The 24,119-nt window shown below is 38.0% G+C and overlaps 1 protein-coding gene across 1 annotated transcript in view; it reads left to right on the plus strand.

Annotated features, from left to right (window-relative positions):
- Positions 1-24,119, plus strand: part of TAFA2 (TAFA chemokine like family member 2) — a gene marked incomplete at its 3' end in the record, with an annotated part of 76,578 nt that overhangs the window by 13,958 nt on the left and 38,501 nt on the right. Inside the window, exon 2 of the mRNA XM_079533264.1 lies at positions 11,768-11,874. Coding sequence (XP_079389390.1) covers positions 11,769-11,874 — 106 coding nt within the window. The 5' untranslated portion in view covers position 11,768. The remainder of the gene's footprint in view (positions 1-11,767; positions 11,875-24,119) is intronic.

Genomic DNA, 24,119 nt, shown 5'->3' on the forward strand with positions numbered 1-24,119 from the left:
TTTTCATTTACAGAGAATTCATTTCATGCTCTTGCATTGGTTCACATCATGGAATGTAAACTACGGCATAATAAATTGAGACAATTGGGAAATTTGTTTGAAAAGTACAGTCCAGGTCTAAAAATGAAATGCTAACAGAAATGCACCCCATTGCACATATGCAATCTCTGATCCAAGGCACTAGAGTAACTGAACATTGAATTCATTGATTTGACAACTCTTCTGTTGTGTTTCACCTGCAGATCCCAAGCTATATATCGTGTAGCAAGCAACTGAATGCAGTTTGTATTTGTAGGGGGAAAATAAAAGAAAAGTTTAACTTGGGTTGACACTGACCATTGTTGTGCCGGACAAGAAAAAATGCTTTTTTAAAGTATGTCAACAGGAAGAGGAGGCCTAAGAAAAATCCTGAATGAATACCTGATGAAGGAGGTCACCTTACAAGTAGAGATGAGAAAAAGGCAGAAGCATTTAATGCCTTTTTTTTTTTTTTTTTTTGTCTCAGTTTTTAATGTTAATGATAGATCGTGGACTCTCTGGTCCTCTGGATTAGAGAACCATGCTGAGGGAGCAGTGTCAGTGATCACCAAAATTGTAAGGGACTAGCTGTATCAATTTAACATGCATAAGTCCATGGAGCCTTATGTACTGGCATTCAGAGTACTGAGAGTGATAGTGGATGTTATAGCTGGATCCCTTTCAATAGTTTACCAGAAGTCAGCGAGGTTCCTACTGACTCAAAGGTAGCCACTGCTACCCCAGTTTACCAAGTGCATGGGAGAAGATTCAGGAAAGTACCTGTTTCTGTTAGTCTGATCTCAGTACCTGGCAAAGTTATGGAGATGGTTGTCCTGGAGGATTTTGAAAGGCGTTTAACAAACAAAGCTACGATCAAGCAGAGTCAACAGATGCTCATGAGGGGAAAATCTTGTCTTAGTAATTTGATATCCTTCCACTTTGAGGTCACCTGCTTAGTGAATGAAGGGAAGGTGAAGGACAGAATCATTCTGGATTTTATTGTCATTTAATTCCAACCTTCAGAGCATCCTTCTGGAAAAACTGTCTAACTATAACATGAACAAGTTCACATTATGTTGGGTGATGACCTGGCTGAGTTGTATATCTCAAGGAGTTGTAGTAAATGAAGCTGTATCTGGCTGGTGGCCAGTCACTAGCTGTGTTCCACAGGGCACAGTTCTAGAACTGGTTCTGTTCACCATTTGTGTCAATTATCTGAATACAGAAGTTGAATGCATTGTTATTAAGTTTGCTGATTATAGTAAACTGGGAGGTTCTGTTGACTCCCTGGAGGAATGAGAGCCTTTCAGAGGGACCTAGATGGATTGGATCATTAGGTGATCATCAGTGGCAAAATACATTTTGGGATGCATAGCCATCTAGTCAAAAGAGGTCATTCTCCCACTATATTTATTGGCATGACCTTACCTTGAATATTTTGTGCAGTTCTGGGCTCTACAATATCGAAGCGTATTAAGATACTTGAAAGAATCCAGAGAAGGGCAGCAAATCTGGTAAAAGGGGTGGAAGGCTTGTCCTGTGAGGAAAGGCTGAGGATACTCGAGTTGTGTAATATGCAGACGATGTTAATCCAGGACTCTGGAACATATTTCCTAGAGATGTAGATGATAGATGATACTCTATTCTTGTAAATGTTCAAGAGGATTTTGGATAAAGCCCTTAACAATGTGTTTTAGCTTTTGGTTAGTCCTGAAGCAGTCAGCAGACAGTTCAACTCAATGATTTTTGTAGTTCCCTTCCAAATTAACTAGTCTAGTCTAGTCTAATCGAGTCTAGTCTAGTCTGTTATTTAGGAAGCAAAGATTTGTAACTGGCTTTTAATTAACTCCTGGCCATATTAGAATGTAAGGCCACATTACAAAGCATAGCAAATACCAAAGTGTGTGTTATTTCTGGAGGTATGCTTTCCTGGATGAAGCTTAGGGCTTCAATGTTTTTCATATAGCTGCTGCTACCTTTGAAGAGAGGGTGTTTGAATAGATGCTGAGAAAAGAAGTGGATTTTTCAAGGAAGAATGGGTGCCATTTAGACACTTCAGTCATCATTAAACATATCTCAACCAGACAGAATCTATTTCTAGGAAATTTTCACTGGAATACTCTGTGTGTTGTTTTTTTTTTTTAACATGAACTGGTTATTAATACTTTTCATACTGTTTCAGAACAGTGATAAGGAAGAAGACACTGAAATGAGACTGCAAAATTGTGTAGCATGTTGCATGATTCTCAAGAGAACATTGGTTATTATAGTGTATGTGGCAGATCAGAAAGCATGGCAAGGGCCAAAAATCTTAATATTTGATAAAAGCTGCTGCACTTCTCTACTAATCATAGAATCATAAGCTAGAAGAGTAATATAAGAACACAGATTTTCCTGGTGTGCCTATGAGGCATACCTTTGCTGTGTACATGGCTGTGTATCTGAATTAGCTGCTGGACACTATATTCTGCTTCCCAGCTGGCAGCTGAAATTTTTTTTGTGCATCCTGGCTTCCTTTCTTTATCCTCTTTCACGTTTCCCAATGCATTTGCTCTAGAACAGAGATTTGCTTTGTGTACCAGATTGTTTGGGAAGAACCTGTTCTATCTTTGCTATGCTCTGTTTTCCAAGGAAGTGGTGCCTATGGTAGTTACAAAGAATGAGCATGTGTTAGGATTTGACATTAAAAGAGTGGAGGAATGTATTCCAGTTGCGTTTCAACAAGGTTTGTTTCCAGTCGGCTGCTCTCCTGTCTTCTTATTGCATTATGTGAGCTCTTAGAGCTATTTTGGTCACTGTACAAAAGCCTTGTTATTTTTTCTGTGATTTGAGCAACCTGTCATTTTTCAGTTACACTCAAACCATTAAAGTGTGGTGCAAAATGTATAAAGCTGGGTATAAAACACGAAATGGGCTCAGACATGTCTATTGTTTGTTAGAAGAGCTGCTCTGTCTATTGATGGATGTAATTGTCATAAAAATAGCAAGGGGGGAGTTGGGCAGAGTCTTGCTTCCCTGTTTATGTGCAGAGATTTGTCACAACATTATTTATGAGAAGAATTTATTGGGACAAAAAAATATCTTCAGCAAGGAAGTCATGCAGGAGAATTTTAATGGTTCCTGTGCACACATTGAGCTTCAGAACGGCAATATCATGTAACAGAGTCAAAATACTTGATCCATTCTTAGGTACATGTGAGAATCCCATAAAAAGTCACCCAGTATGCCTCTCAATATGTTTTAGATTATAGTATCTTTAAACTGATTTAATAATAGAAATTTTAAAGTATTCACACTTTTCAAATACTTCTAATTTTGTACTCAAATGCTATTGTTTCTATAGGTTTTTTTTTAATCTTAAAATGCTTAATTAATACTTGAAAGCATAAAGTTTTTTTTTTTTAATTAGATAAGAAAATTCTGCCTATCCTGATGTTTGTGCTGCTTGCCAGAGCTGTGTTTCCATGACATCAGTGTTAAAAGCATGATGACATAAGATTTTCAATTTAAAGCAAGACTGATAGAAAAGAAAATGAGTTCTAAACAAAGTGAGAGAGTTAATCATGGAACGATCACCTACGTTCAGCAGTATAACTTTAATTCACTGAAGTTAGTCAAAAAGCAATTTCAGTACTGAGTGGTCCTTCAATACAAGGACTGTAACTTGGTCATCTTAAATCTTAGGAAACAGAGACTGCAATTACACTTGGACAGTTTTGAAAAATAATAGGAGAGAGATTCATCTTAGATGTTCATCAGCATGGGCTTGCTGAAGTGAGTTCAGGTACCAAGATATGGGGCATGCATTAAAAATAATAGTTTGAGGGAAAAATAATAGTTCCAGTGTGGAACAATTAAAAGAACTCATTGAAAATGTCGCAGAAGTCAAGATCCATATTTGACATCTTAGTATTTGATTTCATGGAACTCAACATGGGTTTAGGCGTTAATGAGGAAACTCACATATGTTCTCATGCAGGATGTCGCTGACAAATGCTGTGGCTTTTGTTTTATGAGAATAATGAAATGTCTTGGAAAAAAACACTACACTAACACACTTGGAAAGAACTGTCTTGTTGCTTTCTTGTTGAAAAAAACTACCACGTGACTTTCTATACCGGTGTATAAAAAAGGGGTCATGTTATTGATGTTGAAATAAGACTGGAAGAGGCTTCCTGAACCACTCAGCTGAGTGTTCTCAACTAGCCTGTTGGCGAGATACCATTTAATCCACTATATTTTTTTTCCTTGCTGTGTTTATTTGCTTTCTGATTCCTTTCTGTTTCCCTTCAGCCTTTGCTTTACTCCACAAAGCAAGCATTTTTAAATTCCTGTTGGGGTAGGTTTTTCATTTCTCTGATCATCCTACAAGACTGTCTCCCTGTGTTTTGCAGGTTCAGTTTTTCTTTCATGAAGATGGTTGGCTAGAATTTTATATATCAAGCTGACTGATAGTTAAGAAAATGCATACTAATCTTGCAATATTTAAAAATAAATATATAATTTAGTAATATATAGGATTTATCTTTTTCACAGCCACCTCATATCACCTTGATACTGTGCTCTTGGTGATAACTAAAGCAGACTGTTTTTTATATGAGTTGTTTCAAATGATTGATTCTGAACTTGTAGCAGAAATGTCATTAATCTCTGATACCCCCCTTAAGTACTACTTGCTGTTATCACACTGGGATCCACCTTTCAATTCTTGTAGTAATCCACAGAGTCTCTAGCTTAATGTGTAAGTTCCAGAGTGACACTGTAGAAAATGCTTTATCTAAATCCAGACAAATTATATCTACTTCATTTCTTTGTCTAGGAAATCAGTTATCTTATCAAAAAAGCTGTCAAGTTAGTCTGACACAAGCTACGGTGCGAACACTGCTACATTTTATCCCATATTCTATTTACTTCTCTGGCTTTAATTTTCTTTTTCTTCAAAGCCTGTTCTAAGGTCTTGCAAACTGAAGAGGTCAGACTAATAGGCTTAGGTTTGCCCAGAACATTTCTGTCCTTGCTTTTAAATATGAGCACTTCACTTGCCATTCTCCGCTAATATTTGATGCTTTCTCTGCCTTCATAGATTTGGAGGCTTATCCCTGCCACTGCAGTGGCCTTTATGAAATCACAGTAAACTTAACAAATCAGCTTTCAGTGAGACATTTTGCTAAAAGCCTATTGAACTTTATCCTTTTCTTTTTTTTTTTTATAATTTAAACTTCTGATTGATTAGTGTGATATGAATAAAGAATATTCATTGTGTCTACAAAAGGATCACATATAAGATACAAGCAAATACTACTACTGTGATGATTAAGTGAATAGACAGTGCCCCCTACAACTTAAAGCCCCTTAAGCACAGTAACTGGGAGAGTTTCAAATGGCATAATAATAACAGAGGAAATGATATGAATTGGAGAATTGGAGCCTGAGGACCGTCTAATACTGAGCACTTATATGTGAGAGCTTACTTCACTCCGGTGTAGAACTGGCATTAAACTGGCACTGGGCATTAAAGCTGTCAGAATATTTTGGATGTTTATTTTGTAACGTTTTATTTTAGACATTTAAAAGTACAATGAATGGAATGCAATGGTGTAATGCTATGTTATTTTTGTTAACTTAGTATGTCTTTCTGTTACTTTTATGCTTCTATTTTCATAAATACATAGAAGTACAGAAACTAAACCTGCAAATATTTATGGAATTTTCTTCATGTGTATTATAGTAATAGTCAGTGACAGTGTTCAGCTGATGAGCTGGTCTTGACAAAGTGACAAATAAAGAAATTTAATACATATGCAGTTCAGTATATCTTACACTGGCTAGGAGGAAGTGCATTTTTTTGTTTCCTCTTTCGTTGTTTTCCTTATTGCTTTCAGTTAGGAGTTGCATCTGAAAATTAATGAAGGTGAAAATTGCAATCAATTGTGTCTACAAAGAACTGGTGTTAATCTGGAAGCAAAGGAGATTAACATTGACAGTACTTTAGAGGGAAGGCCATTTATCAGTGACACCTGAGTTTTCAAGGTAATATCATCACAACCATAAATACTCATTTGGAAGTAGTTTTGCCAGTAGTCTTTGTAAAACACACAGGGGTTTTTGCTGTGGTGGGGTGGTACACAGAGAGTTGGCTACAGCATTTTATACCTTTGCCAACTTAGGCACCGATGCTTAGCAGCTTTTGGAAACAATAATATTTATGTAAATTTAATATCCAAGTGCTATCAGATACTGTAGACAAATGTAACTACTTTATGTGCATCTGTCTCCAGTGTTTCAGACTGTATCTTCTTACAGAAACCGACTGTAAGTAGTTTTTCAAGAAAGCTTATGTACATCCATCTCTATTTGGGAAAGTACGTGCTTAAATTTAAGTATGTACTTAAGGCACACATTCAAATGAAAGATAAGTGTGGATGTGTATGTTGATCACATCCTTACATACTTTTGTGAAGAATGCACTTGCCTTGGTGTCTTCAGAATTAGCCTAGTAACCTTTCAAATGTTTTTTTGTCAGTAGGACTAAAATTTTTCAATCTGATTTTATTTTTCTTCAGCTGAAAATAACAATGGGAATGATACCTATATTGATCTGCCAGCAATGTTTTAACTATCTCTGAATATTACTCAGTAGCACAGGTAGGCTCCCTGGTGCTACTTATTCTGTTACTAGAGGATCCACAGTGGTAAAGGACAACTTCCTGAACAGAAAGACCACTTTCACTTTGCATACAGAGAATTCCTGTCTGACTCCTGTGTGAAACTTGCACGCTTTACTAGGCTAAATGCCTCTTCTCTTTCTTTTCTTCCCACCTAGATCTAATGCAGTAGTTTATGAGAATAGGACTGTATTTTTCCCCTGGCTTCATTTCGGAATCAGAATGCACTTTGTGTCTGTTACAGGCTGTGATGTATGAAGCAGAAAGAAGATTGATTTTCACAAGCTACCTTGTACCTGAAGTAATGAGAGTGGCAAATTACTTGTTCACTGAGCAAACATGACAGGAATGTCATAGAGGGAATTTATATATATGCAAACACATGGGGGTCACATCAGTGTTACTTTAACAAAGTGACCTTATCCACCACAGGGGCATTTTAAAATCTGCATTAGCTTACAGAGGAAAGGCTAAATAAAGCTGCAAAGACCTGCATTGCGTGGGATGATGAAACTAACACAGCTAATAAATAATGTAATATTCAGCACAGCACGGAACATAATTTAAATGGCTGCATTATTTCTGTAGCAGAGACATCAGGTCAGAAGTGGTTTCTTCTACTCATTTACTCATTTAGGGTTTCTCTGAAGTTGAAAATATATTTTTGTAAAAAGAAAAGTGAGAGAATGCGAGTCTAATTTTCTATCAAGTTTTTGTCTCAATCTCTTCATCGGGATTCAGTAGAGAAATAGGCTTACGCTTCTCTTTATGAACACTTGCATTCACAGGGTATACATATTTGCAGAAGACAAATGAATCGTACTGACACTAAAAGTTTCTACATATGTAAAACAGGAATGAATGAATTCTGAAAACCTTCACAGAAGCTGATACTTGTAAAGGAGAAAAAGAAAAGGTGAAAGAGAGAAAATTGCTGTTACTGCCAGGAAACAGATGAGAATTTTATTTGTGTATGAGCTCTAAAGGGAAGAAAGCAAGCTATTATTTTCTTACTTTTTCCCTTCCTCAACAATAAAGATTGCATGAGGTTACACTTCACTTAAAATAGGAAAGCAAGGCAATTTAGTTCTGGCTGTACAATGTAAAGTGACTCCCGTGTGATTCTCCTCTATTTCAGTACCATCAGTAAGGTGGGCCAGTCTCACTCCCAGAAGAAAAGAAGGAAGAAAGTAGAAAGTCAAAAGTTTATGGAAGCTGCATTGTTGCAGTGGATATGGGAGATACATGTCTGCTCGTGGCAGTTTTAGTGCAGCCAAGTTGTTGAGAGAGAGCTGACAGTGAAATGGAGCAGAGATGAAGAGAGCCTGTATGTTCACAGTCTGCATCTGATGAGCCATGGAGGCCAGCGAGAAGGGCTTCTGCTGACATCATCATCTGTGAAGGTTCTCAGCAGCATCAGATGTAGTTTCACTCTGAGAAAAAAATCCAGCAGTTTTTTAGATACTTTTGTCATTCATTCATTCTGAAACAACCTATCCTCATGTCCATGATACTGGACCTGAGGGGTCTCATGGAGTACACGTCAGAGGAAAGGAATTTTCTGGAGCAAAAGTAACAAATCCTTCATATCCATTTTGTTTTGGTGTTGATGAAGAGCCAGTCACAGTACAATCATCTCCCATTCAAACCACCACCTGTTTGCTGGTAAATTGTGTTTGTTTTATTTTGAGTGTGTTCCTGGTACCTCAAAAAAAGCCATCTTCCTCTTTCCTTGCCTCTGAGGACATTGAAAAATGAACTCAAACAAGGCAGTTTTTCAATTTTTTGTCTGACTGAAAGTGCTGAGAATTCATTGGGCTTATTTCCAATATTTTGGGGTTAGAGACTGAAGGAAATGTTTGTTATGTATAATGATTGTATTTTTATTTTTTTTTTTGCACAAACCTGATTTCCAAATGTAAACATCTCCTGCAGTATGGCTGTTCTTAGCTTTGATTGCCTTTGGCTTATGAGGCATTATTGGGGGCTGTAAGGCTGTAAGCAGAAAGAAAGAAAAATAGAAAGGGAGAATATCTCACAGAGAAAACCATTCAGACTAACAGCCATAGTTTTGTCTGTGCAGCTCTGCATCACCTCTAGGAAAAGCAGACCTCATTTCAGACCTCATTTGTTCTATTTAACACAGCCTGTTATGTTAGTGCAATAATGGTACAGTAATGGACTGAATTTTATTTCCTGAATCCACTTAATTGACATGGAGCAGAGTTGCAGGGGCTAATAGTTGCATTTCAAAGATGAGGCCAAATGCTTTCTATTTCGATTGTCTTCTTGGATATTGAGCGAATCTCACGGTCTCCCCTTGTTATCTGTTTGCCTGCTTTGCTGATGAGATGTATCCATCCCAATCCCTTGAGTTTCTTAGACTACAAACTATTCACTGTTTATTTCCAGAGCTGTAATGCTACAATCTGGCTTCTGATTGTGTTCCATCACTGCTGAGACACTTCTGCCATTCTCAGGGAACAGTGCTTCATGCCCTGTCTGTGCTTATGCAGCCACACTGGTTGCTGTGAGTGGCCAATGCACACAACCCAACCACAGGTCTACTGTTACATTGCCTAATCAGTTTGAAACTTAGCATCATCTCCCAGCTTTTTCCTATTGCAGCTGCTGCATGTTACGGCTGCTTTAACTGCTAAGAGACTTTTTTTATACTTCTGCTGATGGCCTCTGAACTGTTAGTCCCCATCTGGAGCTGCTACTTACAGTGACTTTTCTTTTAATTGTGTCTATTGTGGGACTGCTAAAAGATAGTATTTTTGTCCTTCTGAAAGATAAATGTCTTAAATAATGCAGAATAGTGCAATAGTCTTGCGGTACAGAAATAGTGTATTGTCTTTCTCAGGACTGGGAAACCTGGCAATGGCAGTGATCCCAGATTTGCTGCATCAGAGCTCAAACTCTCCTTTTCTTTGCAGAACAGCTTCTGCTAGATTCAGTGCTGGTTTACACCTTGAGTGCTGGGCTATGAGCAGAGGTTTGTATCCTCACTCTGCCGCCCTGAGGGGCTGCTGTTCCCCCACAGATAGGTTGGTGCTCTCTTTTTGATCCCACTGCTACTGTTTTTCCTTGTGTATTTTTCTGCTGTACATTTGCAGCAACTGCATTACAGTCTGGTTTGCTTAATGCTTTCAGTCCCACGGGGTTTTATGTAGGGTTGGGAAGGTGAAGAAGAAAAATTTCATTTTAATGACTTGGCACCAGCAGTGTTGGAGGTAGTTAGACAATCCAGGAGTGAAAGAGTTATTTCACATTTTTTTCACAGCAATAGCTGTGGAAGGACATATGCTTGAATGTGTATTCTTTTTATTATTATTTACAGTGACAAATATTTCCCGTTAGTTTTGAGTGCCTCATAAATGTGGAGCTGATGATGAATATATAGTTTACACTCCTGGAATCAGTGCAAGAAGACAGCTTGGTGTGGTTCACAGCGCACTGCGACCTCCATAGTGATTATTAATCAATCAGGATTTCAGGGGAACATCCACAATCCTAGATAAAGTACTTGCTTATTCCTCTCTCTTTTTTCTTTGTAAACATAATAGCTGAAGTTCTGGCAAACACACTATAGATGTGTGGCTTCTATCAAAGGATGCTGAGCTCTCTATGCTCTGATTTCAGGTTTAAAAGGGTTTGGTATGTTCCTCAGTGGGCTATTAATTTGAATTGCCATGTCTTGTTGCACACAGCCTGGTGTAGAATCTTAACAGTGTTCAACAATCTCTCAGAGAGCCAGGTTGACAGCTCTAGTGTAAGTGGTATGGTTATGAGTCTGGGAATCATGAGCTGGGTTGTGGAGCTTTGGAGCTTGTTAGTATATAATGTTTTGTTAGAAAGCAATTTGCTCAGAGGAAAGGAATTGCTTTGAAGGAATAGAAAGAGATTTGGGACTTTGAACATGTTGCTGGTTAATTCCCTTTTAAAGCAGTGGTCTGCCTTTCATGGAGCTTGTAGTTGCACAAGATAGCATTGTATATGGGTAGGGCAAAAGGGATATTCACAAATTTTTACAGGATTCTTGTGAATATAATGGGAGAGAAGTGTGAAACCATACTGAAGCAAGGTGTTGTGTTTTTTTTTTCTGCTCAGAAAGAGAAGGCAGACTAGTTCCAGGCATTGTAAAATGGCAATAATCTTGTTCAAGTGACCAAATTTGCAACTTTTCTAGTATAAGTGAGGTGGAATAGGCATCGTTGTCCTATTGACTTATCAGCAGAAACGTGACCATTGTGCTGAGTTGTTTCTTAGCCAGATCCCTAGGGTTCTTCTACAAAGACTGAGAAGTGAGAGAAGGTTTCATTATTATACCTCTTGCCACTCTCTGCAGAGCTGTAATCCTTAAGCACTACAGCCTATGTTCCTGAACGTGTCTTTGTGGCAGGGAGAGAGGTATTTTGTCTTTGAAGGAGGTTGCTGAGAAATATGCTGTGTTACCTTGTATTTGAACCACCACAGTAGCTTGCTGTTGCAGTGAAAACATCACTGAGCAAGATGAGGGTAGCAAGATGTGCAATTTCCTTTGGTGCTGTAAATCAAAGTTTTTCATTACCCTTTGGACAGACAGGAGAGAGACTAGAGAATCTGCCTGTCTGAGGCCCTTATGCCAAACTACTCAAATCTTCCTGACAGGATTTCTCCCAGGATTTCAACCAGGATTGGTTGGTATATATGCTGGAAATCTCTTTAAATCTGTTATGTCTTTATGACTGAGGAGCAGAATCCAAAAAGAGTCATAATCCCAAAAGCTAAAATTCCACTGCACATGACTGGCCTAAAGGCACCAGTGGAACTGCTTTTGTTTAGCAAAACCTATTGCAGAGCTACTATTGCTTGGGCTTTAGTATAAAACTGATGGAGGTGTTGAATTCTTCTGGAGGAATGATGACAGAACAGGGAGAGAGGTTATACTGACGGTGTGTATAGCTCCTTTAAAGCTAAGCACAATTTAGGACTTAGGAGATGTTAACCAGGCACTAATTTTTTAATTCTCCTTTATTTGAGAAATGATTTTTAAAGAAATATTAAGAGAAGTAATTCTTTTTATGTCTTTATCTTTGCAGGATGAATAAGAGATACTTACAGAAAGCAACAAAAGGGAAGCTGCTAATAATAATATTTGTTGTAACGCTGTGGGGGAAATTAGCATCTGGAGCAAATCATCATAAAGGTAAGAAATTTTGTTTATATTATATTGATGTATCTCAACCCTTAGTTAGCAAATTCAGGAGTGTCCACTTTGTAGGACCTTTTTTTTTTCTCTAGTATATATTTGTGTGTCCTTGTACTGGTTCACAAATCAATACCCAAGGGACTCTTATTAATTTTGGGGGAATTTAAGTATTTTCAATTTTTATTTCAATTTTCCATTTTCAGCAGTCTGCGATTTTAGCATCTTCTCAGTCAATTTCTAATGATGGTACAGTTGAAAAGGTAGTGCAAGAAGCTTGGCAAGTCAAGGAATCAAATATATGATAAAATAGCTATATTGACTAGTTTCTATGTGTGCCTCTGATAAATTCCTGCAGTGAACCTTGGAAACATTATGTTGCTACTGTGTACAGTTACTTGTCAAGGCTAAGTTCATCGAATGCATGCTGAGTGTGATTCTTTCTCCTTACTTTCCAGTACCATTCTTCATTCCTAGTACTGGACCAAAAAGCTATACCAAAACTTTGACAATGTGAGTTTTTTCTTCCTCCTAGTTGTTCCAGTCCTTAAAATGCAGCAAAAGGACAAGGAAAACTAGCATTCCTTTTTTTCTTTTTTTCTTTTTTTCTTTGCCCTTCAGGATGGAAAAAAGTTCTCTGGATCTATTAACTAAAGTCTTTTTTTTAGGCCAATATATCTTGAAATGTGATCTGCTATATAACATGATTTTGAAGTCCACTTCTTCATGGAGTGTCTGTTGGCTGTTTATCCTCTTATTTGAGATCAGAATACTCTCTAATAATTTGCGTAAAAGAAGTAAAGAATTAAACATAGGGAATGATTCTAATACAGCATATCAGTTCATCTGACTTCATTTTCACAGGATCGTAGAAAATGAAATGAATGGCCTGGGTTGAAAAGGACCACAATGATCATCTAGTTTCAACCCCCCTGCTATGTGCAGGGTCACAAACCACCAGACCAGGCTGCCCAGAGCCACATCCAGCCTGGCCTTGAATGCCTCCAGGGATGGGGCATCCACAACCTCCTTGGGCAACCTGTTCCAGTGCATCACCACCCTCTGTGTGAAAAACTTTCTGCTAATATCTAACCTAAACCTCACTTTAAAACCATTCCCCCTTGTTCTATCAGTATCCACTCTTGTAAACAGCCGTTCCACTTCCTGTTTATACACTCCCTTCGAGTACAATGAGAATCCACAATGAGATCTCCCCTGAGCCTTCTCTTCTCCAACCTAAACAAGCCCAGTTCCCTCAACCTTTCCTCATAGGAGAGGTGCTCCAGCCTTGTGATCATCTTAGTGCCCTCTTCTGGACCTTCTCCAAGAGCTCCACATCCTGCCTGTACTGGGGGCCCCAGGCCTGGATGCAGTACTGCAGATGGGGCCTCACACGAGCTGAGTAGAGGGGGACAATCACCTCCCTCTCCCTGCTGGCCACCCCTTTTTAAATGCAGTTCCTTCTGATAATATAATTCTGTGAGCAAGTACTTTTATATATCTAACTGCTGGATATTTTTCTGCTGTGTGAAGATGTTTTTCTTCAACATACTCACTGACTAAAGACTTCAGGATGCAGAGGAACTTAAAGCAAAGTCTTCTAAATTGTTATTTAGGTGCAATCTGATATGATCCTGCAGGTCACCAAAGATGGGCATTATGCCAGATAGGAACCTTGCTGATTCACTTTGCTCAGCCTTTGTTCCCTCTTTAAACTAGAATGTGGATTTGTGTTCTGGCTTGCTAGAAAACAGCTTGTTGGAAAACAGCCAAGCTATCCTAGCATGAATTCATAATTCTTTTGTCCGTGATTATCTTTCTTTAGAAATCAAAAATCCCATTTCCAGATCATTTTTATTCTATTCACCAAAGGCTGATCAAGCTGTGTTTGCTTCTGTCCAACTGAAACTTTATCAAAGCATGTTTACCAATCTTTTTGAAAAACTGATGAATGAAAGCTGTCGCCAGGTAATTCCTGGAAAAAAAAGTAATTAGAATCCTGAGGACTACCTGGAAAAACAGTACTTCATAATCAAGAATCAAATGATCCTACCCTTCCTACCCTCAGGCAGACTGATACTTCTTGCTAACTTGGCATCATCCACAAAATTACTGATAATGAACTAGATTTGTCCAGGTCATAAATAAAGAAACTGAATGAGACAGGCCTTAGTACTGATTCCTGGGGAACACCAGTCAGGACCGAATGTCAGCTGGATGTTTTTAGATAAAAAATGTGAACATGAGCCCTTCCCTTCCCTCATCCCCCCGCCCCCTTGTGAAGTCAGCTTGTTAACATTAGGGAATTCGTTACATTTCAGCAAGTTGACAAAAAGCTTTGGTTCTTCTTTAAGTTATAACTTGTCGTATAACTTGTTATTTAGCAAAATATATGAAGATATCTTCAGGGAACCATAAAAAGAAGAAACATGACTTGAGTGTTTGATTTAGAAAAGCAACAATTGTGTATGTCCAGGTTATTTTAGGAGGAAAAGAAAATATGCAGAAGGATTTTGTCATAGGTGCAGTACATCTCTGAAGCAGCTGCACTCATCTTATATAGGGTTGGTTGTTTTTTTTAAAGCACAAGTCAAAGATAGGCAACTCAACTATTATTGCCAAGGAAACTGGGAGTTTAACTTTCATTCTGCCATAAACATTCTCCCCCCCAACAGAAAAGGAACTAAAGTGCACTGAAGGAAAACTTGGCACTGCTCACCTTCACCAAAAGTCCCCAGATACTGAGAAAAGTGTGTTTCTTCAGTGATAATTATCCCTACCATCATTAATCTTCATTTACAGGAGTCCTTACCAACATATTGATGTGACAAACCCTAATGACTTTGAAGGAGCCCCTACAGTTTCACAGATCAATAATCTACATTTTAAAAAATCTTTACTTTCCTCTATTGATTTAGTCATATTACGCATCAGTTGCACCAACTCTTAAACCCATCTCTTTTTTTGAAGGCTATTGTCAAAAAAAGAGAAAGAAAAAGAAGGAAAGATCATCAACGTGTAAAAAATTGTTTAATGAGCATTCTGCTTTCCAGATAGACTACCGCAGTGATACAAACACTGACTCTGCCAAGCCATCTGTAGACTTGTTGCGCTTATTTCAGTGATATGGCACAAACAAGAAATTCCAGGTCAGCAGCAAGAGAAGCAAAGCCTCAAGCAGGAAATAGGAAACCAGGCCATGAGGCCCAGATGAGGCTGCAACCACCAAAGCTGCCATCTGGGATTTCAGGTTACAGCTTTTTGGTGTCAGGTAAGTGAGTAGCTAGTCCTCTTGAGAAGACTGGTTTGAAGACACTTCTGTTCCCTCATCTTGGCTGACTGTTAAAGGTTCATCAGTCTGGAAGGAAAGACTAGGAGCTAAAAGTATGCCCTCATGGTGTTTAAAAGAAAACACCAAACTTACCTTTTTATTTTGACTTCTGAAAAGAAGCAGGAACTCAACTTTTTCCTTTTAATTTCACTGTGAACTCATGCTATGAAGATCTTACCTAGCAAGTGTGTTTACGAATCTGACTGCAGTATCTTATACACTTGTACAGTACTAGCTATATATGAAAAGACAAGTAAAATGTGGAATGTCAGTATACAAAAGGATGTCGTCAACGTTATAAGTCTGAAAACTGATATGCTTCGAGGGCAGCCAAAAGATTTTTACTTCAAGAAATCCATAAGAGTTTTATACTCTGAGACTGATCCTGATCCTCCTACTCATTGCTTGCCCTTGGAAAGCAAATAAACCTGTGCAAACATATCGTCTTCACTGACAGATGTGGCAGGCGGGCATCGGTTCAGCATCACTGCCTCCTTGCTCTTTCTGTCATAGGGAACATGAATTGATTTGGTGACCATTGTATCTTAACCTGTATTAAAGGTTTCAAGTATAGGACTGGTCCTTTTGAGAAGGAAATATACCAATGCGCCCCTTACAAGTGCTCCTTTATAGGTAAGAAGCAAACTTAGATGCAGTTTCTACCTTTAAATAAAACTCTCAGAATTTGGATTTTTTTGAGCTTTTCATAATTACCCTTTTTTTTTTTTTCTTACGTTGATAACAGAATAAAATTATGTGGATAAATTAAGGATGCTTTTCAGTCTGAGCCTACGTTCATTGGGGCGCTCTTTGGAAGTGCAATAATGCTAACACTGCACTGAGTCAGCGTGTGACAGACTCCTGGCGCTGCCTGACCCCTGGAGTATGGAATTGATCTGTTCTAAGCAGAGATAACATAGCACTTTGTTAAAATGTGTGCTAATGGCCTGTGTGTGTTACCTCAGTGCCCTCATACTCATTGTATGCACAAGGAGTGAAATTCACTGGTGAGTTAGGACATCATTTTTGGTGGCTTAATGGGTGATTTATGTCGTATCTGTTGTTCGCAAAGTGTGTGGGAATTGAGGCATGATGGTGAATATTGCGCAAACTCAGTGTTGTGAATCTCACCTTAAAGATACCATTGATTGTCTGACCCTTGTGCTTGATTTTCTTCTAGACGGACTCTTTTTTCGTTATCGATCAACTGACATTCATCTCATTACCTATGTGTAAATTTGATGCTATAAATGTGATCCCATGCTCAGCATAGATGACAGTTTTTAAAGTCTAGTGCTGGCTTGCACTCATTAGGCTCACAAGACAAAACTTTGCCATGTAGCTTTGAAGTTCAGTAAAGGCGATGCCTAAGTGGAGATGCTTCTGAGCACTGATGTTTAGTTCTGCTTATTTGTCTTCCTGATTTGCTGTTTGCTGTATGTTTAAAAATGAAGCCATAGAGCAGAAGACAGTGTTTGCTTCATAGTCATTGCTTGCTACAGGCCAAATGATACTGCTGTGGTGGCTCTGGGAGAAAGCCTCCAGAGGACATGGTGGTCAGGTTGAAAAGGACAGAGACAGGATGCCTACAGCAGGAGCACAGACTGGGGGATGACTGCGAAGATCAATGAACAGGCACACAGCCTTCTGAGGTGATGGAAAAAAGGGACTTAAAGAGCTATGTATGACTGTGTTGAAGATTTCTGCTATGAGGGCAGACTTGGATAGAAGGACCCACATGACTAAGGGCGGATTTATTTATAAGCTCTTTTATTTTGTTCAGCTTTCTGCTCAAAACCACTCAAAACCTCTGTTCTAGGGTATATTTTTGTCTGTTTTTTTTACTGAAGTTTTAGAGTGCTCTGTCAGAAAAAGTCCAACACAGACCTGAGACTGACTTTGGTCTTCTTGCATTTTGTATGCAAAATCATGTAAAAATTTATTGAATGCTATATAAACTAGAACACTGCAGAATATGTATTACAGATTCTATTGCTGGGAATCACAGTGAGAATTACAGTCATTCAGAAAGGTAGGTGAAGGATTCTATCAGCCCTTTACTCTTGTGTCTTATTCTTGCATTAAGACTGTGCACGTTATTGACAATCATGTTTGGAAGCTTGGGTGAACACATACAACAAATAGCAGCTAAATAATGCTGTCTATTTTGTTTTATTTGGCACACTAGGGGATTCTGGTGCTTGAGATATACATTCCTAGTGTTTAAAATCTCAGTGTCTAGGTAAGAACGGCCCCAGTGGAAACGTGGGAGACCTCCCAGGTATACAAACTTCTATATTTCTGTGGAAAGAAATGTGAGTCTATAGAGCTTTGGTATGAATCTACTCTTTCTGTTGAGAATTTTACACTGTGTAGAAGACAGCATTCATAATGCAGACTGCTTGCATTTAGTTTTAAAGGCATTAAGTGCAGAGAATCTAAACCAGACCAAAGACCTATCCATCCATCCAGCTAAGTAAGCACAAGATAGCTACACGCTCCTTCCTGAAAGAGTCCTGGAGGCAGTGGCATTCTTTGAGAACATAAGAAGTGTTGTTTGAATGGCTTTGAGCTACAGAGTGCCGTGTCTGCAAGTCCTACCAGCTACATGATTCAGGCTCTGACATGAAGCAGCAGGCATACCATGTCTCTCGCTGTTTGCACTTCTTTGAAGTGCCTATACTATAACATTTTGTGTGGGATCAGACCCCCCTCTATGTGTCTAATATATGATTTCTGCAGGTGTGGGCCTATCAAAGGATGCAAGACTTGTTCTGTATGTTCCCAGTTCTTGATGGGAATTAAGTGGGAGAAAACTGAATTTTTAGAGAAGGGAATTTGCAGACACATGGAGATGCATGTGGATATCTTAGGAGTTATCAGGTGATGCTGGAAAATGCCACTGGGGACTGTCAAAATATTAGATTGTGGCATCCACTCCTATATTGTTGATCTGTCAGTACTGCTATCTGATATTCTGATATTCTTTTGTCAAATGTGCCAAATGTGCTCAAACATGGATAATCTTATCTCTTGTGAGAGTTTGTCCCAGAGATAGATTCTCTTAAATGAGAATGCTTTGTGTACAGCTTTCACTAACTTAATTCTGAGTGTAATTAAGGTTTAAATATAGAAACAAAGGAATACCATAGCCATTTTAGCAGACATGAGGAAGAAAGCTATTAGATGTTCTTATCTGGCTTCAGCATTAATTGAAAGTTTTAGTTATATCATGATCAGAACCTGATCCCAAAATTGCCATTTGCTTGAAGATAAAATAGAACACAATCAGTGAAACACTTTCATATCAGTATCTGTCAATGCAATCTAAAATGTTAATACAATATCTGTTAGAATTCAGTAGATAGTACTCCTTGGTGTTCTGCCAGAGTATAAAAGAAAATAATTTTCTCTGGCCACTGAGGTGACTGCAGTTCTGTGGTTTACTGGGGAGTAGTTACAGAAGTCAAGACAACAGCAGAATTATGCCAATTTATTCTCTGTGCTACTGGTTCCATCACACTAAATGGCTGCCTTCATTTTTGCCCTCCTTTGCACCTTGAGATAGAAACATGCTGTTCTTGAGGTAGCTATGGGGAGAGAAGCTGGAGAGTTGAAATAAGATATATCTTCCTTTATACTGATTACTTAATTTTTTTTCCATTATTTGTGGTTAGTGTTATGGTTTCTTGATGTTTTTCTAAAATGAAAATGCATAGTGGTTCTTAATTTTTGCCCTGATTCTGTAATCCCAATGTCAAATTATTAGCTTTTCATGAGTTATATTTTATCCTTAAATACATTCAGATTTTGTGTTGCAGTGGAAAGAAGATGATTACATAAAAGATTATAATCTTGTAAAAGTTACATTCTTGGTTGATTTTACAGCTAGAACTGCCAGACTTTTTAACATTTTTCAGCACTCAGTTTAGTTAGTACTCTTATCTTTTCTTGAGTAGCTGATTTTTTAATCTGATTTCCATTTTTTGAAGACTAATTTTTCCCTTAATTTTTGTTAGGAAAATACTGTATGATGCTGAGAATAAAAAACCCACAGCACACTGATTCTTTACTTACCTTGCTGTTACTTGTTACTTATCTAGACTAAACACTGATGTTTTCTAAATACTAGAATACTATCTACTTTTCCAGATGTGTATTCTTGGTTTCAATTTAGCCTTGCTGATTTGTTACATACACTAAGTAATATGTTGTGCTAGATTTCTCTAACGTATGAAACACAGAGCTTATATTTTCTTCCACCATTTTGACTAGACCCACAAAACAGTATGGAAGGAATTTTTAGCCTCTTTGATAGTTGCCTTACTTCAAATAGTGTTGTTTTAATAGCAACAATCTCTTGGGTTTGTTCTTCAGAATTTTCCTTATTGTTTCATTAGCTTGTTAAGTGCTCAATTAATATAGCACATAGCTCTATGTTATTGAAATTGGTGTTTTTTTCTAGCATTTCCAGGTTTAAAATACAACCTTCTCTATCTACAGAACTATTCAGTGACTGAGAAACTCCTGTCATGCATCATGAAGTAGTGCGATACACTGCGGTGAGCTAATAGGAATGTTTCTGCCACTTGTGCTCACTCCCCAGTCTTGTTTCCCTTTCTGGAAAAGTTTTTATTCATTGTGATTATACTGGTTGTGTTGTTTTTAAAGAGGATCTTTCCAATATAGCCTGATAGTATAGGAGCTGTAAATAGGAAAATTATTTACATATTTTGTGTCTAAGACCATGAAATGATCTTTCTTTGGTGGAGAAGCCAATTAGTTATTTCTCTACTATCATGATAACTTTGGTTTTTTTTTTTCTTTCCTTAGGGAAACTCTCATAAAATTTTAATAATGTTTGAGACCGTCAAACAAGAATATAATAGAAAATAAAAGCCTGAATAGTTTATAGTTTCCCTTATAATTGAGTATATGGGAACTACTGAGTCACGGCCTGAACCTCTGATTGATCACCTAAGGCGAGCCATGAGCCAGCCAGAGGAGCACAGCTGAAGGCAATTCACCTGTGCTGCCGGAAGGGGTGGAGCCAGGCTCCACCCCTCCTAGACCTATTTAAGAGCTGGCTAGCAGAGGGGGAGGATCTCTTCTGGAGATTGCCTCTTCTGGTGTTTTGTGGTGAGCCCAGCCAAAGGGTAAGCCTTCCATTTTATTCTCTTCTGTTATCATTGTCCACTTTGCCTAACTCTCTTGATTATATTGTGATTGTAACATCTTGATATCCACTGATTATACATTGTCCAAATTAAATGTGTTAAGATTGAATTCTTTTCATAGGTTTGACATAATGGGTCAACATCAGAGTATAATTAGAGTCTGATCCTTAACACTAACCAGATATCTAAATTTACTGTTATGGTGGAAATAGTCAAATTCTACCATTGAATTCTAGTCTAGTCTTAAGGTTTCTTGTGCTACTCCTCAGGTTTTTAACTTGCATTCCATACATGCAATAATGACTATCCTGTATATATCTACTCCGCACACCTGTTATCCTGCTCTGCGTATTTCACATATTCAGGTTTGGGGGTTTCTGCTTGGAAAGTTTCATCCCATGTGGAGATTATTTCTATAGCATCCAGGGGATATGTTAATCAATCTTTCATCTGCATTAATTTTCTGCTGATGATCTCTAAAGACTGTGCCCTTCTCTCTTGATACTCTTCACTGAATTTAGTCCATGGCAGCATTAAGTGATTGCTTGTACAAAGTCATATTTTAGAACAGCTGTTCTTTAGTCATGCAAGTGCCAAGAAAATGTTCAGAATCAGTCATCTATTCTGCAGAATTACAGGAGAAAAATTCTTTTTTTTTTTTTTTTTTTTTTTTCATTGCAATTTGTAAAGTTTCCTCCTGCAACAATTCTTTTTAGTTCTATTCACTGGGGAGTTGGGAAAGACTTAGCATTTTATTGTTCACTGTGGCAATCTTCTCTGTAGTGGAGGTTTGTAAAAGGGTCTAATTTGTGCTGAAGATCAGAGGGTTGATCTGAGCCCAAGCTGCACGAACCAGCAGCTCAAAACAGAAAAGCCTGTGTCCATGCACACAGAGACAGGAGGCATGGATGAAAGAGAAAAACACAAGGTCATCACTGATGAAATAACTTATGGGCCCATTTCAGTGTTTTTAAAATGCTTATCATTTATTGTAGCTCTGCAAAACACTCAGTGCTTTTCAAACATAACTGAAGACTCAGAATTATTCACATCATGCCTAAGAAAGGCATCTCTCTTCGGTTCTCTGAAACACCTGTCAGAGCTCATTTCTTTCACAAAGTGAGAATTCAAACCTCCAGTCTAGTTGTGAATACTTCCCTGAATTGATATACCAAGGAGTATGCATACTAGTGCAAACCTGGAACTTGCAGAAAGTCTTAGTTTGGGTACAGTTCCTTTATCTGCTTGAAAATTATTCTTCAGTGCTAGAGTCATAATGTCCAAATAAAATTGTAAAGGTCTTATTTTGTTTCTGATGCTCAAATAGAGTCTTGTGGTACAGGTCAGAAGCTGACAAAATTTTGTCTGTGACAGATTCATTTTTATCTAGCTGCATATCCTTCTGCAATTGTCATTTTGTTCCATTAAGAAAGCGTTGATGCTAAAACTTGGATTTGTCATTTGCTCCATATCTCCTTGTTGAGTTAAAATATACAGAAACACAGGAAAAATTCTTGAAATTTGCAGAGAGATAATACTAAAAATTTGACCTTCCAATTAAGGTGTGAAAGTACCATTTGACAGAGAGGTGACTACAACTGAGGAAAAACTCACTTCTCCACATAGGTGGGAGCAAAGCTACAGCATACTGACTGGAAAAGGAAGGCTGGCTTGGGGGTTTGGATGACAGGAAGCAGGAAAATCATAAAAGAGCAGTCTGCTTTGTGCAGCTTTCTTTTACCAGACTGAGCAAAAATTCTGTCTGCAGTGATGAGGAGGCTGAGGCAGGAGCTGCCAAGTCTGTCTTGTTCTTTTTTTTCCCCATAGATTTGTATAACTCTTGTACTGAAATTGTTCTCAAGTAAATGCGATGGAATTCTTTTTGCAAAATACTTACGGCTTTGCTATCAAGTGTCCTTGAATGACTGAAGTATAAAGCTGAATTTGTGGGTTATTCTGAGTGAATGCAGAGCTGTTGAAAAGATACGGTTGAGAAAAGTGTTCTGTTAAGACCAACACAAATCCTGGGTGGATTGTGCAATTAGATTTGAAGGTGCAGTTTGTCAGAATTGTTTCATGAGTCTCTGTGCTCCAGGATCATGTGCAAGAGGAGAGGTAGGGCTCATAGAAGGCTGGCTGAATTTTGGGAAGACCAGAATTGTTCCGAATCCAGAATTTGAACTCAAGTCTATATATCTGTCCCTAGTGAAAGGGAAACAGAGATAAAGCAGGTAAAAGTGCAATTCCATTTCAGTGAAAATAGTGAATCTTAGAAAAGACTGAAATCAACGTTAAATTTCTTCAGTGAGCTGGAAGGTTAAGCTATGACAAAGTAAACTTTAAAAAAAAAAATGACAGCAGGAAGCATTGTGCTTATTGTTGGAAATATCCAGATAATTTATCAGGACGGTATCTCTGATAAAGCAGATTTTATTTGCAATTGCAATGGTGGGCCTCCTGCAAGCGGGAAAGTATGCAGAAAAGCATTACATCTTTTATACCCTATTACTAACGTTTATCTCTTTCTCCTCTGGTTTCTCATTGGCTGAGTACTTAAGGTTCTCAATCTTCCTGACACTCAACTAAACATACAGATACTGGATAAACATAAATTTTTGCTAACTAAGCATATATCACTAGTTAGTTGACTTTTCACACTTGCTAATTCAACACTTGGTCATTGTTTCTGGACATCTGCTCGTCCTTTCATAGAAATAAGCTTGGAAGGAGGATAGAGGGGAGCATCTTGATGCCTGCCTGTTGCATCCCAACCTACCCACAAAGCAAAGCAATCCAGCCTTGTGTAGAGGACCTGGCTTCTCTGATGTTTGTTAAGGCGGTTTTTCTTTTGCTGAGGGTCTCTTATCCATACAGAATAGCCCTACAATATGCTTTCTAGTTCATAATACTATACCTATACTATTTGGAACATTTAAAATCTATTGCAGGTTTGCAAGCAAGAATTAATCACATAATTCAGCAACTGCACTTCTAAAATATGCTACTCACATATATGGTATTTCTACCTTTTCATATCGGCTATTTCTAAGGACAAGTTACAAAATGCAAATACATTGTGCTCTACTTCTTCAGATCAGTTCCCCCATTTCAGTATCTAATGCAGAAACAACATTCCATTCCCACGTTATGAACAACAAAATCAAAGGATTTCTTAAAGTAAATTCCTTATTCAAAACTTTGGTCTGCTTTGGTATGATATGCAAATTTATTATCAGTAGAAAAAAAGATTACTGGTGCTAAACATTCATCTAAGATGCATTGGCATGTGTCAGATTAACTGTGCAGATTTTGTGAAATGGAACCCAGAAGGTGTGCTAACTGCGAGACACCACAGAGTGGAAAGTAAATATATTTCTAGTGAGTGAATATTGAGAAAATAAGCATCTGGGAGAAATGGGAATTTTAGATTCTTAATTGCATCATTCACCCCGGAACATCTGCTAGAGATATTAAGAACAAATATAACTGAATCTGAGAGAAGATACAAGTTTAAATAAGGAAGGAAGAAGGGTAATATCGTGCCATCATGTTACACTGCTGCATGCTGCACATATGAAGACTGTGTAAATCTCCTCCCTTTTCCTTTTGGTTCAAATGCACCTTCGAAAAATAAAAATACAGTTTCCATGCCTATGTCTGCCCTTCCAGAAAACTGGAAAATCCAGAAATGCTCATCTATCATAAGTAAATAATGGTTTTTTTTCATATTTTGTCTA

Source organism: Tetrao urogallus, assembly GCF_951394365.1.
Source record: "Tetrao urogallus genome assembly, chromosome: 1".
Classification (NCBI taxonomy): Eukaryota; Metazoa; Chordata; class Aves; order Galliformes; family Phasianidae; genus Tetrao; species Tetrao urogallus.